Raw genomic sequence first — 16855 nt, 5'->3', positions numbered from 1 at the left:
TGTTTATGCGGACTTGAGGATGGTGTTGAGGCATCTCTCGAGGCGGCGGGAACACATTTAGAGCTGGGAAACCGTAGACTTCCAGCTCTGTCACAGAGGGGAGAAGGAGGGGCTGTCACGCCGCTCGCTTCTTCTTCCTCGACTGCTGGCCGAAATTCTGGGTTGGCTGCGCCTTGGCTGCAGCCGGAACCGGAGAATTTCTAGGCCAGCTCGCCCTCGTCCCCTGCCTGGGCTGGGGACTCGGGGCGGACTGCGACCTCTGCGTTTTCGGTATTTTGAACCGAGCAGGGTTCGGGGCAGCTAGGACGAAGGGCTGCCGCTGCGAAGGCAGCGGCTGGGCCCTTCGAGGGAGGCAGAGGTGGAGGGCCTCATCCTCCTTCTTTTTCGACTCGCATCTCCTCTGCATGGAGGCAAGAGCGGAGCCGAAAATCCCCTCGGGAACGATGGGCATGTCAAGCACATCCTCCTTTTCCCGGTCTGGGAGGTTGGTGAGGTTGAGCCATCTAGCTCTTTCCTTCACCACCGTGATCCCCATTATTTTGCCCGTGGCCTGGACGGCGAGCGTTGGACACGGAGACAAATGTCTGTGACCGCGGCCAACTCATCCAGAACAGCCGGTCCAGGATTACTCAACATATCCTCACAGAGCTCCGCTTAGTATGCGGTTAGCAGTGAGGAAACGTTCAGAGCCCTGGCGGACAATGCTGCGGCTCTGTAGGACCGTTCAGTCATGGTCGACTGGAAACGGTCCACCTTCGCTGGCAGCGTGGGGTTCCTGCTTGGTGACCCATCCTCGGTAGGAGGTGGTCTGCCACCAGCAGTTCCATCGGCGGTATGCGGAGCAGGCCGAGCCTCTGCGGGCGAGACCATGGTGAGGTCTCGCCGGGAGCTCCCGCCTGGTGAGGCGTGGGGCTCCGTTCCCGCGTCTCTTGCCGCCACCGGGTCCCGGCCTGACACGGCGTGGGATCCCGGTTCCGCAGATGCCGCTGTTAGTGAGCCCCAGACCGACACAGTGAGGGGCTCAGTCTCTGCGGCGGACGCCCCCGTGTCTTGATTGCCAAACGGCGAGTCAGTGGACATGAGGGAGTCCTGTTCCAACAAGCTAGCTTGGTGTGCTAGCCGTCGGTGGAGGCTCTTTCGGGTGAAACGGGCACAAAGCCCGCACGAGCCGGGGTTGTCGATAGCCTCCTGGGCGTGTTCCAGCCCGAGGCAGGACGAGCAGACCTGGTGTGAGTCTGTGCCTGCTCTCTTCAACCCGCAGCCGCATGACCGAGCCTCCGAGTCCCTGACTCCTCTGGTGTGAGGGGGAGAGGCGTCCATCTTGTTCGCCTCGTGGCGTGGAGAGGACCCGCTCGTAACAGGTACGTCGTTGAGAGAAAAAGTGTTACCAACCCGTCCTTAATCCGGAGAAAAAGGGACGGTGTGGGTCCTTTGTTCTCAAAGAATATTGACTGGTGTGTCAATATACTTCTAATCCTTTTCTCCTCCGTGAGAAAGAAAAAGAAAAGCGTCCTTGCTACCGTGGTGTCGGTAGTAAGGGGAAGCTAGCTAGCAACAGGTGCGTAGCTAGCTTGAGAAAAAATCAAAACCTTACCTTACTTTCCGGGGAAAGAAACGGCGAGGTTGATTTCAATACTAACTGGCGTTAGTATTACCGTCTTCCTGCGAAGCAGAAGGAGTAGCCGGCGAGCGCCCGTCGACCGAAATGGTTATATTTGGGTTCAGTCTGTGGACCGTTAAGCTTGTCCGGCTACAATAGAGATGTGCTCTGAAGCGAGAAGAGGTGTTTGAATGGCGCATGCGTCGTGGCGCAAGCTACTTATAGGGGGTGAATTCCCTGACGCTGACGTCAAGATCACCAGCCAATCAGGATTGGCGTAATGAGATTGATGCTTCTGTTTGCTCCGCGATGAGGCGCATCCCATAGTGAGACATCGAACGGAGTGTTATGAATGAGAACAATGATGTTCTAACTGTTTAATTGTTGCTGCCAATTGTCAATAATTACTGTGCTTTATCTTAAATGTGTCATCCTGACTCATATCATAACTACAAAGTTGTTGTTGTTGTTATAATGTGGTCTTACTTGCCTTTACCTGTTTGATTCATGATCTCAGGCTACTCTGTTCCTTTCATCTTTGGTACTGCAAACAACTTAACTCCAACTCATCTTTGTTCAATTTAAGAAAAACAAAAATAACAGAAATCAATAGACATCTTTAACTGCTGTGATACCTGGTTAAACTAGGACTAGTTTCACATGCCATTAGGAGCAGTAAACTCTCTAAAAGTGGGGTATATCCCCTATCGACTGTTATCACATTTATTAGCTATGATTAATGTGTCATTTCCATGGTGCCAGTTGGTATTGCATTGTCGGGGAACACAAGTTCTCTCACAATCCGGGGTAATAAATAAAACAAAACAGGACCTATTACAACAAAAATTGCTTTATGTCGTGAAATCCATACATGTGTTGAGGTCGAGTAACACTAAATATATTTTGTAATTATGGATTTTTAGTTTAGAAGCTCAAACTCGGATTCTATCTTGCAAATGTACGTTTTTTTATATGCATCCTCTTCCCTAACAGGTTTATGATGATGAGTCTGGAGTTTCACCATTCTTGTCATTATGATTACGTGGAGGTCAGAGACGGTGACAGCATCAACTCGCGTGTTATCGCTCGATTCTGTGGGAACAACAGGCCTGTTCCGGTTCACAGCTCTGGAAACAGTCTGCACATACTCTTTGTGTCTGATGGTTACAAGAACTTTGATGGATTCTTTGCCACTTTTCAGGAGAGCTCAGGTAGGTCAGAGACCAGTATAATTTACTACATTCTCTATTCATGTACCAGTCATAATATACGTCTATACTTTTGAGGACCTTATGTAGTTCCTTGCCCAAATCCTGACTATAATCTAAGGGGTATTTCAACCTCCCACCTAAAATCAAGTCTTAATCCTATGACAACAGTCTGTCATTGCTTTATGGATGATGAATAAAAAGTCATTTGTTGAATCAGACTCAATGAACAAAAGAGGCTCTTGTGAGTAATGAGTAACAACAGATGCAAACAAGAGAAAAGTTTCCAAGGCACTCACAGTCTCATGTAAAATATAAAGCCTTTAACAGCGCGTGACTGACACCTGAACGTTTCGTCAGGGTGTTGAAACTGCCCACACAGCCCGTTGAGAAAGTCAGGACCGACCAAAATGTGTTTACTTTCCAGAAATGTCCTCACTCTCGAGCTTTAAAACTCAGAAACGTAAGTTACTAGCAGCTCAGCCAGTTCTAGTAAAAGTAAACAGAGGCTTTCGGTGTACAACTGCCCACACACATTTAGAAATGGAAAATAAAAGTGACATTCTAATAGCAGCTTTGAATATAAAACCCTTGATGTAGCTGCCATTCCTTTAGAAATACATATTTTATAGTTATAATGCTGATAAATACACCATTTCTTCTTCTATACTAATGTCTACCACTTGTGTGTTTACAGCCTGCAGCTCTATTCCTTGCCTGCATGATGGGACTTGTATCCTGGACAGTTCCTACACTTACCACTGCGCCTGTCTGGCTGGCTACACAGGCAAGAGGTGTGAAAATGGTGAGTCTGTGTAACATAACATGTCATTTGTTAGACGCTTTTATCCAAAGCGACTTATCAGTACTGTGGACAATCCCCACAGGAGCAATTTGGGGTGAAGTGTCTTTCCCAGGGACACAACGACATGCTGACTGCAGTGGGACTCGAACTTGGTACCCCCTGATTCGAAGTCCAGCACTCTCTCCACTGAGCGACAGCTCACATAAACCTAATCTAAAGCATGATCATCTTGAAGAAAAATATTTATATAAAAAATGAGGGAAGAAAGGTTCTCATCCCATGCAAGAATAAACAAGTCTCATACTGTAGCCATGACTTGATCTGTCCATCTCCCAAGGCATCTGTTAGAGTTAGACATTACTGGATTGACGCTGACAAAATCCCAGAATTATCTTAGGCATTTTCACTCTTCATCAGACTGCCTTCGCTGTCCATGAAGTCTCCGTCCAAGCTATAGTTAACATCTAACAAATGTGTTTGCATGGGATAGAGCAGCATTGAACAAAGAAATATGAGGATTCATACTGCTGTGAACAGCTGGATAAGGTTTCGCAAGAAAACCAACTGAGAAAATAAGTTAGAGGGGAAAATGCTCATACATAATTAATTGAAAATCAGGAAAAAGTTGAAGAGCTGTGCTTTTTAGTGTGTGGTAGTTTCAGCTTCCCATTTTGGTTTCAACATTATATGCCACCCTAAAGTTTTCCACTGTCTTCCATAAAGAAGTCACCTGAATCTGACGTTGGTGGCAACAACAAGCACTTTAATTGGAGATAAATGATTGGTATGTTATTAACATTGCAGCCTGTTTTGAGGCTGCTGGTTGCAGATCTCAAGCTAAGTACTGTACCAGTTGCAAAAAGCGTTCTCCCCATACGTCACTTAGATGTAGAAACATTGTAAAATGGGGCCTTGGTAACAAAATAAATAGACGTTTCAACTTAAATCTTTGTGGACATTTACAACAAACTGGCAGAGCTCCGATCTGTCAGGCGGGTACTGCTCAATCAGGGAGGTGTTTGCCTAAAAGGTATTTTATTTATGGGTGTCTGGACCCTAACTTCTGTTTTTATGTCCAACACACCTCCTTTAAGTTCTGGAAAAACAGACCTGTGAACCCACTCCCTTATATATTGTGGTGTCATTTTCAGGGCTATATACAAGTCTATAAAACGAACGGTGAAACAATTGTACTTTTATAACATGAGCCAGTTTTTCCCCTGGAGGAGACACTTTCAAAACAGCCAGGAGTTTCATTCCACAAAGTGTGCATTCATTTGTATTCCCAGGAGAAATCCTCAGCTGTTAATTGTAATGGTCGTGAGTGGAAAACAGCTAATGTCTGACATTTTGTGAAGGAAATAGTCTATATATCTGCCCCGGAGTCAGATGGAGAATGTATATGAACCTGACATCAGCTATACTGTATATAATGTCTACGATAATCAACCTGTCATCTTTTGTAAGCCTGAACTAAAACTCCTTCTTAATAAGAGAGTCTTGAAACATTATTGTTGAAAGTCAAGATAGGATATAATTTATTTTCCTCTCTCACTCTCTCTGGCACAGTTTAATCTATTCTTGAGTTTAATTTGTTTTGGAGTGCAGTGTTCAACATAGTTTCCAAGGCATTAACTAAAGGAATGATGATTAACTTACAGTATGTGTCATGATGCTCAGTAAGTTAGCATTCCACCCTGGAGTGGGAACTCATCTCAATTTAGGTACATTACAACATTGCAGCCCAGGATGCTTGAACTTTGTAAACACATATTCAAAGGAGGTCAGCCATAGTTTAGTTTTGCCGTTTGGCTTTTTCCATCGCCTACGGGACTTAGATTGACAATGCCATAAGGCAAACACTTCCCAGATTATAGGGAGGGTTCCTTGGTTTGCAGATTTAACACCACAGTTTTCATGGATCGGACCCAACTTTAAGTCAACAACACAGAAAAATATCCTGCTCACACAGTGTGTAGTGTTGCAATGGTTTGAAACGTCAGTGTTAACATGTGTGTTTGGGTTTTTGTGTTGGGTGGTGCAGACCACAACATTTACAATTTGATTGACATAAATACATAACGTTCCTAAAGAAACAACACAGGCAAAGATTACACAATAATTCCCCCATTTGTGACATTGATACTTTTAATTTGCAGTAGGATTTAACACAGTATTCCAATACCACATTACCAATCTCTACTACGCCACTTCATAAATCCTCTTTTACAAAACTGGAAAATTAAACAGTTTGATTAAAGCTATGTTTTTCTTCATTTACAAGCCATGTGTAAAAGTCTTGCTGTGAACTTTACCACAACGGGTGAAATTACTCATTAATGAGCCTCTTAGGTAGCAGACTATGCTTTTAAATCTTTGGACTTTTGTGAAACATTTGAGTTATTTGTCTGAAAGCTGAGGTTTTGTTGCAGAGGCTACCTGTCTGACCTGAAAACACCAGAAATGGTTGAACTCACTGAAGGTCTGTTACAGCAGGGAGGAGTAATAAAGTCATGTTTGAGGTATGCTCGAAAAGCTCGAAAAGCTGACTAAATCCCCATAGCCTTAATTTGGATGATCCAGCATTCAGTTAAAAAAACTGGAAAATATGACGTGTTCATGAATAAAATGTGCATGCCTGTATTTGCATTCAGTGGTGGGATGTCGCAGGCCTCCAGTGCCCACCCATGGATCCACTGAGGGTCTGTTTCATCACTCGGGGGCTCGCATCACTTTCTGTTGTGACCCTGGCTTTGAGCTGCGGGGCTTCCGTACGGCCATCTGCCTGAAGGACGGCACCTGGAGTGCTCCTGCCCCACAGTGTGGTAAGATATCTATATGTTTGCCATACTGCTGAAATTAGAGATCTGGGAAATGTGTGTTTCATTTGCATCGGGTCTGGATGCCATGTACGTACTGCCTTAGAGACGATGCAGATTATGGAAAAATATTTGTTGCGGATTATTCAAGCCTGATTTTTCTTTCCTGTCTCCAGTGCCCGTGGAAAGAGTCTGTACTTTACCACCCAAGCCGAAACATGGGGACCACTTCCTGGTTTACGGACCTAATGATGTCCTCATTGCTCTACAGTACATGTGCTACCAGCCCTATGAACTCAGTGCGGGCTCCCAGAGAACCTGCCTCCCCAACAACACCTGGAGTGGCACTCCTCCTGTTTGCACCCAAGGTAGGAACCAAAGTGTTTTCAAAAAATAACAAGGATTAGAGTTAAGATGGATGAGTCAGTGCAAATACTGCAAAGTACACGTTCGGTTTCTTTATTTTATAAGGTCGGTCTTTAATAGATCACAAAATTAGTCATTCTGCATGACGAGCCAACTGGGTACAAAAATATTTGCAATAAGCTGCTAACAAACAAGTAATGATATTTTGTATGTTCTCTATCCACAGTTAATAACACTCTCACTGAAGCAGAAAAGGACACAGACAAGACGAAAGACACTGGGAAAGGCCAGGAAACAGATAGTGACAAAGATATCAGCAAAACTACAGAGAAAGGTCAAGAGAACACAACTGGAGTAAAAGAAAGTGTTGGAGGGGGAGATATAAACACTGGGCATGAGAATACAACAGCAGTCGACAGCAAAGATAAATTCACTGGTAACATTCCAGAGAAAACTGTGTCTGTGGGTGGGAATGAAGGAGAGCTGGAAGAAACACATACTGGGTTAGAGACACCCACTGGAGGCAGCAAAGATAAAGTGGATAGTGAAAGCCCAGACAACAGCCTGAACACAGTAGAAAATAAAGAACCTGAGGCAGGGAAGCCACCTGAGAAAAAAGAAGGTGACCCGAAAACAAACTTGGAGACAGATATCACAGAAATAAAAATTGTGAAAAATGACAAAGGGCAACAAGAGAAGGAAAGAAAAGAGGAGCAGGTAAATGGAAAACCAGATCAGGACAAAGTCGGCCATAATGATGTCATAGCTGAGGGTGACAACAGAGTGGAGATAATTGAACTGGAAACCACAAAGAACAACACTGGTATACGTGATACAAAGGACACACAGGAGAAAAATAACACCATAGATTCTCCAGAGCTGGGGAAGAAAATCCTTCCCACTAGAATCAACATTACACAGTACACCCTGTACAGGGGCGGAGGTGAGGAGAGTGGAAAACAAAATGAAAAAACAACAGTTAAAGAGGAAAAGACTGAGAAGTTCTCCACAGAGAAAACAAAAGAGGAGTTGGAGAGGGAGGAGAAAGAAAAAGAAAAGGAGAAGGAAGTCAACCAAAGCTTCCCTGGTAAGAGACTCCTTTATAAAAATAAAAACGAACATCACCCTCTTCCTGTTAGTCTCCACCCTCACTTCTGTCAGTTTTTGTCCTGCAGAGAAAAGCTGTCCACCTCTCCCTCGACTCTACCACGGCTACCACCAGCTGGTGCCAGGGATGGAGTCAGAGACAGTGGAGTTCTTCTGTAACCACTCCTATGCTCTCAGTGGTGATGCTCGACGTACCTGCAGACCAGATGGTACATGGAGTGGCAAGCAATCGCTCTGTGTCAGAGGTAATGTCCTTTCTTTGATTTACTTTGGTCTATTTCCTGGTGATGTTTCTGTAGGCATGTACATACAGAATTTTTTGTTATGGTTACTGAATTATTAAATGAACACTTTCTTATAAGGTTTGCCATGTAAAGTAAATCATTCACGAAGACACATTCAATGGTAATGCAGACTCAGTGTTGAAGTGAAAATGACAGGTCATGAGTTTCTTCTTTTTTATCAGGCCATCAAACATGTAGATATAAATGCTATTAAGTAGTTCTGAAATGCTTAATAAAATGCTCACATTAAATACAAGTGGGATTTTTGCAGTACAATGATCCATCAAGTTTTAAATGGTCATTTAAATAGTAAATGGTTTGGAATCTCATGAGCTCTTTGCCAAAAGGTAAGTGGTTAAATCAACTTCCTCACAAATGTAGTAGCTAAGGATAGAGGACAAAGCAAGTAATGCTGTTGGAGGATATACAGCAGCCAAAGGATATTTCCAGTTTGGTATTATTATTTTGTATTTACCCACACCACATGAATGCAGTTAAAGCATGGCACGGTTTTCCCTTTACAAATCCCAGTCAATATCCTAGTTAAAGTAGCTCTGTGACATCACAACTGATGTTAATGGGACTTTGGTGTTTATATTGTATGTGTGATGTACTGTATGTGTGTTTATTTGCAGCATGCCGGGAGCCCAAAGTGTCAGAGCTGGTTAAACAGAGAGTTCTACCTCCTCAGGCAACCTCCAGGTATGTTTACCAATGCATCACCCTATATAATGTACAAACAGTAGCCTACTGTAGATCATTTACTATTAAGTGACTAGAAATCTAAATCAACAGGTCTAATGCCATCTTTCTGCACTCATACCCAATTTACTCAACATTTACATGCACAGCATTTACTCAACAAAGGGTATCTCCACATACCCTTGGCCTCTTCTTCTCTCCTCAGAAAGACACCTGTGCACAAGCTCTACTCTTCTGGGCTGAGCTCACTATTTCAGTCTGACGACCCCACTAAAGCCCCCCCCCGTGCAATCCCAGTTGCCCGAGGGCTTCCACCACCTTTACTCGCTCATAGAGTACGAGTGTGTCTCAGCTTTCTACCACCACTCTGGAAGTTCTCGCCGCACGTGCTTGAAGACTGGGAAATGGAGTGGGCGTCATGTGTCCTGTTCACCAGGTGAGGGCAGCAGAGGACTGCTTGTTGTTGGACCACCACCCTCTCACAGAACAAACTCACTGACACACATTTTAAACAATGATAATTGCATAGAAAAGGATGATGTGGTCACTCGGGGAGACATTGAGCTAGTGAAAAAATATTATTAAAGTCTACTGTGTGCACACAGACTTTCCTGAAATATTATCACTGCCTCGAAATGCAGACATTGACAGCATCTTTTAGGAATTTCAGCTAGCTATAGTCCTCAGACTTACTTCCCTAAGCTACTAAGATGATATGAGCTGAAATGTACCACTGCACTATGAAATAGATGAAGCAAGAGTTAAAAATGGACAACTTAAAGTACATGCACAACAGTTTCAACTTTCAATACATTCAGTTTGTAAATACACAAGCTGTGACAGTTCTGTATAAGGGTAGATCCATTCACAGTGGACCTTCCCCTCACTATAATAGTGATGTAAAAGAGAACTATGCGCACTACCAATGGTTGCTGCGACACACAGAGTGGTGGACTCAACATTTCAATACCAGACTTTAAAATAGTTATTGATTTTGTTAATTGAAGAAAAACAACGAGCCAGGCACTTAAATCGCTATTTGAAACAATCACTAAACTGGCTTCTCTTTGTGGACTGCATAAAAAGGTGTCTGGTCTTTTTGCCTTTAAATTAATTGGTGTGCACACATCCACAACAAGGTCAACGAACCCTGAAGGTCCTTTTCTATGTGCTGGTGATCACAAAATCGTGGAACGTAAAAGTTGTAAGAATCTGCCTGGAAGTCTAAAAAGTGTATGTCTAAAGATGTTAAGTCTGTTTATGTATTACTTCACTATTATTCGTGGAAATAAGATATTTCAATCTCCTGTAGAAGATTTTTTTAAATAATTGTAGGAATGGGAAGGGTTGGACAGATGCCTAATTGTGTTAAAACACTATATAGAGATTGTCTAAGGCTTCTTTCATGAGTTAGAGGCTCTCACATTTCACAAGATAGTGTGGCTGTTGAGTATTTCACTCCAATTATGCTACTGCTTTGCATGTTGGCACACAATCTTTCAGACGTCACTTTACAGTATGTGCAAAAAAAGGCTCTCAGAAGGGAAAGACCAATCAAAGACAGTCCCACAGTGTTGACACAGTCTCAGTGTAATTTGTTCCTGTATTCTTCACCCTCCCCTCTCTGTCCTCTCATCCTGTCACCTCCTCTTTGGCAGTGTGTGGGAAGCATCCGACCTTTGACCCAGAGAGGCCGGCAGAAGCTCACTGGCCTTGGCTGGCAGCCATCTACCGCCGATCCACCAACGGAGCTGAGACCAAGGTGACCAAGGCAGGCGGCCAGGCAGGGTCCCTGAAGGGGAACGGTGGAGCAGGACCTGGCAGCTACAGTCAGCCCTCTGACTGGCAGCTGGTGTGCAGTGGGGCTCTGGTCAACCAAAAGAGGGTGGTGGTCGCAGCGCACTGTGTGACAGAGCTGGGGAAAGTGTATCCTCTTGATGCTGCGAAAATCAAGGTGGTGGTACGGAAGCAGTATCGTGACGACCACCGTGAAAGTAAAGGTCTTCAACACCTGAGGGTAAGCCTGTGGAGATCTTTTTTATTTTGGTGATCCTTTTCAATCAAACTTGCACCCTAAGTCTTTATTTCCCCTTTAGGTGGCCTCCATTGCTGTTCATCCAAACTACGACCCCAATATCCTCGACTCTGACATGGCTGTTGTCAAGTTACTGGACAAAGCAAGAATCGGAGAAAAGGTCCTGCCCCTGTGCCTCTCAGAAAGCCAGGGGGAAGAGGCGAGCCCTGAGCAGGGGCTTGTAACTGGCTGGTCTCCTCTGCCTGACCCAAGTTTAGGTCCTGATGAGAAGGCAAGGGTTGGGCTCGTTCACCTTGCCGATGTTGTGCCCTGTGAGCAGCAGTATGCTCGTAACGGCGTGCCAGTTGGCGTCACGGACAATATGCTCTGTGCCAGCCAGAAGCCTGACTATGAACCCTCTAACATATGTCCCTCTGACACGGGGGGAATCCTCGTCCTCCCCGCCCTCTCTGAGAACCAAGCCAGCAGCAGGCAGAACCCCTCTCTCAGCACACAGGTGCAGGGGGGGGGCAAAGGGCTGTGGAGACTTCTGGGACTAGTGAGCTTTGGCTATGACCAAGGGGAGTGTAATCCTGACCTCTACACAGTTTACACACGTGTAGCCAACTTCAAAGACTGGATAGAGAGCAATATGAAATGAAAATCTTACTGAATGACGTCGTTCCCTCTATGCTTCAAAACAGCTTCATATCTTACAGTTCTTTCACACATCTTTCTTCTGTTTTTCAGTGCTTTTTAATCTTTTTTTTCTTGCACAAGGGCATTTTCTTTCTCAATGCAGAAGCACTGGAAACATTTGACAACACAGTGCTCTAACTGAAGGGGGTGCTAACACATTAGATGTGCTGGGAATCAGCCTTTCAGGTCCCTCAGGCTGAGGTTACAGACTTGAAAATGACCAGAAAACCATTATACGCCTCTGGCTGACATGGTTTGTATTGTACTCAATGGGATGTATATATGTTGTAATGTATTGGATTATTATATCGATTCATATGACGCAAGGGATGTATATATTGTATCAAAAGACAGAAAAATGACAACGATTTTAATTAAAACATGTGGGTGTGTTAAAGCTTGTCTGTGTCTTATATTTAATCATAGTGTAACTCTGTATCTTTGCTTGAAGGAATATATTCTGCTGACTGATTGGTATCATTATATTGAGAAAGAAAAATCTTATATTTGCTCTATGAAGCACACAGTGGGTTTGTGATGTGAGGCAAATGAATCGAGGTCACAGAAGCACCATTTTCACAACCATAAACGGAGCACGTTATTCACAGATCAAATCCCTTTTCTGTGCTCAAATTAAATCAATTACTTCCATTCTGACCCTCCTCCATTATTCATTAGTGAGTCTACATAGAGACGAGCTGCAGCATATATTGACTTCCAAAAGGGGGCAATAAAGAATACACTATTACTTTATCTCCAATAGAATGAGTAGAGGAGCTGGACTCTGGTTGTAGGTTTACTGGTTTTTATTTCAATGCCTTTCAAATAGTTAAAATAATTGTAACTAAATTTACTTTGCACAAGTAAATAAAGGTTTAAACTAATGCTGTCAAAATTATCGCGTTAACGGCGGTAATTAATTTTTAGAATTAATTGCGTTAAAATATTTAACGCATGTGCAGAATGGCCCGCCCCATGCATCCCTCCAGTGGCAGCGCCAGGGTATGGCTGGGGTAGGCTACACCCATACCAAGAAATGGCTTAGCCCCACCATGAAAAATGATGTTAAAGTAAGCTAAATAAATTCCGCCAACTCGCGCCGAGAATTGCACAGACGGCAGTTAGTAAGATTAATTTCAGTACCCACTTGTCTGGAAATACCGAAGAGCAGAAACGGTTTTGAAAACTTTTGTCACATAGTGATCGTCTTCTCAATAGAACATCTTTGATAATGTCTTCTGGCCAATCAGAATCAAGATAACCGCGTGGTGTTGTTGCAGAAAGTCCCGACGGAGAATACTTTTGCTGTAGTACCTCTGGTACGCAGGTTATGTGCGTAATCTGAAATGCGTACCGTCACTTGTGTCACAAAGCGCATTTGCGTACCGACGTACTTGTGAAACTTTTCCAGAAGGCGGTAGAGATGGCAAATCCGGATCATTTTATGGACTCGGAGTCTTCTGAGTCAATCATTGAAGAGATCCGGATCATACGATCATCTGCTCACCACCTCAAACTCAACCTTGACAAGACTGAGCTGCTCTTCCTCCCGGGAAAAGATTGTCCAACTCTTGACCTGACAATCAACATCGGCACCTCAGTTGTTTCCCCGACTCAGACTGCAAGGAATCTGGGTGTGACCCTAGATAACAACCTGTCCTTCACTGCAAACATCGCTGCTACAACCCGCTGCTGCAGATACACGCTTTACAACATCAGGAAGATACGTCCCCAGCTGACCCAGAAAGCGACGCAGGTTCTGGTCCAGGCTCTCGTCATCTCACGCCTAGACTACTGCAACTCCCTCCTGGCTGGTCTACCTGCATGTGCCATCCGACCTCTGCAGCTCATCCAGAATGCAGCGGCTCGTCTGGTTTTTCAACCTTCCTAAATTCTCCCACACCACTCCGCTCCTCCGCTCCCTTCACTGGCTTCCGGTAACTGCTAGAATCCACTTCAAGACACTGGTACTTGCTTACCGTGCTGCGAATGGATCTGGCCCTTCCTACATCCAGGACATGGTTAAACCGTACACCCCAGCGCGTGCACTACGCTCTGCATCAGCCAAACGACTCGTTGCGCCCTCGCTGCGAGGGGGACCCAAGTTCCCATCGGCGAAAACACGTGGGTTTGCTATCCTGGCTCCAAGATGGTGGAATGAGCTCCCCATTGACATCAGGACGGCAGATAGCTTGCACATCTTCCGGCGCAAACTGAAAACTCATCTCTTTCGACTCCACTTCGAGCGTTAGAACGATTAACGAAGCACTTTTATACCAATAAAGGACTGGATTACCTAAAGCCAGTTGAGTAGCACTTGAAATGTTTGGCTCTATGAAACCTGATATACTTATATGATTCTGTTTTCTTCAAGGTTGTGTCTTCCTGGTCGAATGTACTTATTGTAAGTCGCTTTGGACAAAAGCGTCAGCTAAATGCAATGTAATGTAATGTAATACGAGTCATTTGAGTCATATGAGTCAGCATGACCAAGACCGTAGAAATCCTACCGGTGAAACCGAAAAGTTGTTGCATTTAACCAGCATATTAAACTAACGTTACATTAACCTCCGCTACACAGTGTCTTTTGCTTTAATAAAACATGTGTGTGTGTGTGCATTTTAAAAAATAAGTGTTTTGCATTATATGTATATAGTTATTTTAATATGTTCCTGTACTTAAGCTAATTTTGCACAATTGTGTTTTCATTTAATAATAATAATAATAATAATAATAATAATAATAATAATAATTGTATAATTACATTTTATATATTCTAACTGTTTTGCAATTTTCTATCATTTGTTTCTTTTTGTGTGCCATGTTCAAAATAAACGAGTTTCCAAGTAAGATCCTTATTGGAAATGCAGATATTATTACAGGAGACTGTTGCACAACATGACCATTTTGTTAGAAGTCTACACTAAAACTTAATTTAGAGCCGGAAAAATCGCGGGATCCGTGAATCCAGGTCAATGATCGAGAGAGACCAGTAGCCTACGAGGATTCAGAGCCGTAACATATAGCAGGCAGCAGATCCAGAGATCCAGCAGACTCGTCCCCATGCACGAATCTACAGCAGACTCAGCCCCTCCTCCGGCTCGCACGGCTCCCGCGAGTCCCACGGCTCCCGCGAGTCCCACGGCTCCCTCGACGAGTCGCAGCAGACTCAGAGATTTGCGGACTCACGGCTCACTCACGGCTCACGGCTCACTCACGGCTCCCGCGAGTCCAACGACTCACGGCTCACTCACGGCTCACGGGACTCTCGCGGGAGCCGGAGGAGGGGCTGAATTTGCTGTTGATTCGTGCATGGCGACGAGTCTGCTGGATCTCTGGATACAACAACGTTGTAATGTGATTGTACACGTTATAAAGAGAGTAAAGAGTGACGCAATTTATAGTTTTAATTGTTACGTCACATCAGGTGTAGGACTCAAAGGACTCGGGTTAATCGAGAGGGAGACTCGTCACGACCGGCTCATTACTAGGATCCGGGTTAATGATCCGGATGAATCATGACTCGCCCATCTCTAGAAGGCGGTTAGATCACCGGACGACAGAGTCGGTCTCCGTGTGCACAGACAGGGCTGCTGTTAACGTCGGCCTGTACAACGGAATTGTGCCAAAACTACGCCAACCGGCTGCGGAGGGAGACTACCCGCCTTCACTGGAGAACTGCGCTAAAACAGCTGATCACAACGTTCACACTCTGTGGTCACGAAGTACTCCACTAGCCCCCCCCCCCCCGTTGATAGAAATCAACACGTATGAATTAAGACCCCACGGTTTGATGATTGATAGGTGTGTGGGCTGTCATTCATTTTGACACACAGACAAATGTTATTACATTACATTACATTGCATTTAGCTGACGCTTTTATCCAAAGCGACTTACAATAAGTACATTCGACCAGGAAGACACAACCTTGAAGAAAACAGAATCATATAAGTACATCAGGTTTCAAGTGCTACTCAACTGGCTTTTGGTAAGCCAGTCCTTTATTAGTATAAAAGTGCTTCGTTAATAGTTCTAACGCTTGAAGTGGAGTCGAAAGAGATGAGTTTTCAGTTTGCGCCGGAAGATGTGCAAGCTATCTGCCGTCCTGATGTCAATGGGGAGCTCATTCCACCATCCTGGAGCCAGGACAGCAAACCCACGTGTTTTCGCCGATGGGAACTTGGGTCCCCCTCGCAGCGAGGGCGCAACGAGTCGTTTGGCTGATGCAGAGCGTAGTGCACGCGCTGGGGTGTACGGTTTAACCATGTCCTGGATGTAGGAAGGGCCAGATCCATTCGCAGCATGGTAAGCAAGTACCAGTGTCTTGAAGTGGATTCTAGCAGTTACCGGAAGCCAGTGAAGGGAGCGGAGGAGCGGAGTGGTGTGGGAGAATTTAGGAAGGTTGAAGACCAGACGAGCCGCTGCATTCTGGATGAGCTGCAGAGGTCGGATGGCACATGCAGGTAGACCAGCCAGGAGGGAGTTGCAGTAGTCTAGGCGTGAGATGACGAGAGCCTGGACCAGAACCTGAGTCGCTTTCTGAGTCAGCTGGGGACGTATCTTCCTGATGTTGTAAAGCGTGTATCTGCAGCAACGGGTTGTAGCAGCGATGTTTGCAGTGAAGGACAGGTTGTTATCTAGGGTCACACCCAGATTCCTTGCAGTCTGAGTCGGGGAAACAACTGAGGTGCCGATGTTGATTGTTAGGTCAAGAGTGGGACAATCTTTTCCCGGGAGGAAGAGCAGTTCAGTCTTGTCAAGGTTGAGCTTGAGGTGGTGAGCAGACATCCACTGAGAGATGTCAGCTAGACAAGCAGAGATGCGTGCGACGACCTGGGTCTCTGAGCGGGGAAAGGACAGAATTAATTGGTTGTCATCAGCGTAGCAGTGGTAAGAAAAACCATGCGGGCTAATGACTGATCCGAGCGAGTTTGTGTACAGGGAGAAGAGGAGGGGACCAAGAACAGAGCCCTGAGGGACCCCCGTAGTTAATTGACAAGGGTCGGACTCAGACCCTCTCCAAGTCACCCTGTAGGTACGGTCTTTCAGGTATGAGGTGAGGAGGGAAAGTGCAGAGCCTGAAACTCCAAGTTTTTGGAGAGTGCGAAGGAGGATCTGATGATTCACCGTGTCGAATGCAGCAGACAGGTCCAATAGGATGATGACAGAGGAGAGGGATGCAGTTTTGGCAGTGTGCAGTTCCTCCGTGACAGCAATGAGAGCAGTTTCTGTGGGAGTGACCTGCCTTGA

General features: G+C 45.0%; 1 protein-coding gene across 1 annotated transcript in view; it reads left to right on the top strand.

Annotated features, from left to right (window-relative positions):
• The window catches only part of pamr1 (peptidase domain containing associated with muscle regeneration 1), a 33544-nt gene extending 21543 nt beyond the window's left edge, over positions 1 to 12001 (top strand). The window contains 11 exon segments of the mRNA XM_034215977.1: positions 2594 to 2811; positions 3506 to 3613; positions 6268 to 6438; positions 6609 to 6800; positions 7025 to 7885; positions 7974 to 8150; positions 8825 to 8891; positions 9097 to 9186; positions 9188 to 9327; positions 10550 to 10908; positions 10988 to 12001. Coding sequence (XP_034071868.1) covers positions 2594 to 2811; positions 3506 to 3613; positions 6268 to 6438; positions 6609 to 6800; positions 7025 to 7885; positions 7974 to 8150; positions 8825 to 8891; positions 9097 to 9186; positions 9188 to 9327; positions 10550 to 10908; positions 10988 to 11566 — 2962 coding nt within the window. The 3' untranslated portion in view covers positions 11567 to 12001.
• The last annotated feature ends 4854 nt before the right edge of the window (positions 12002 to 16855 follow it).

Source organism: Gymnodraco acuticeps, unplaced genomic scaffold, assembly GCF_902827175.1.
Source record: "Gymnodraco acuticeps unplaced genomic scaffold, fGymAcu1.1, whole genome shotgun sequence".
NCBI lineage: Eukaryota > Metazoa > Chordata > Actinopteri > Perciformes > Bathydraconidae > Gymnodraco > Gymnodraco acuticeps.
The sequence above is the reverse complement of the archived record's forward strand: the minus strand, read 5'-3'. Positions and strand labels throughout refer to the sequence as shown.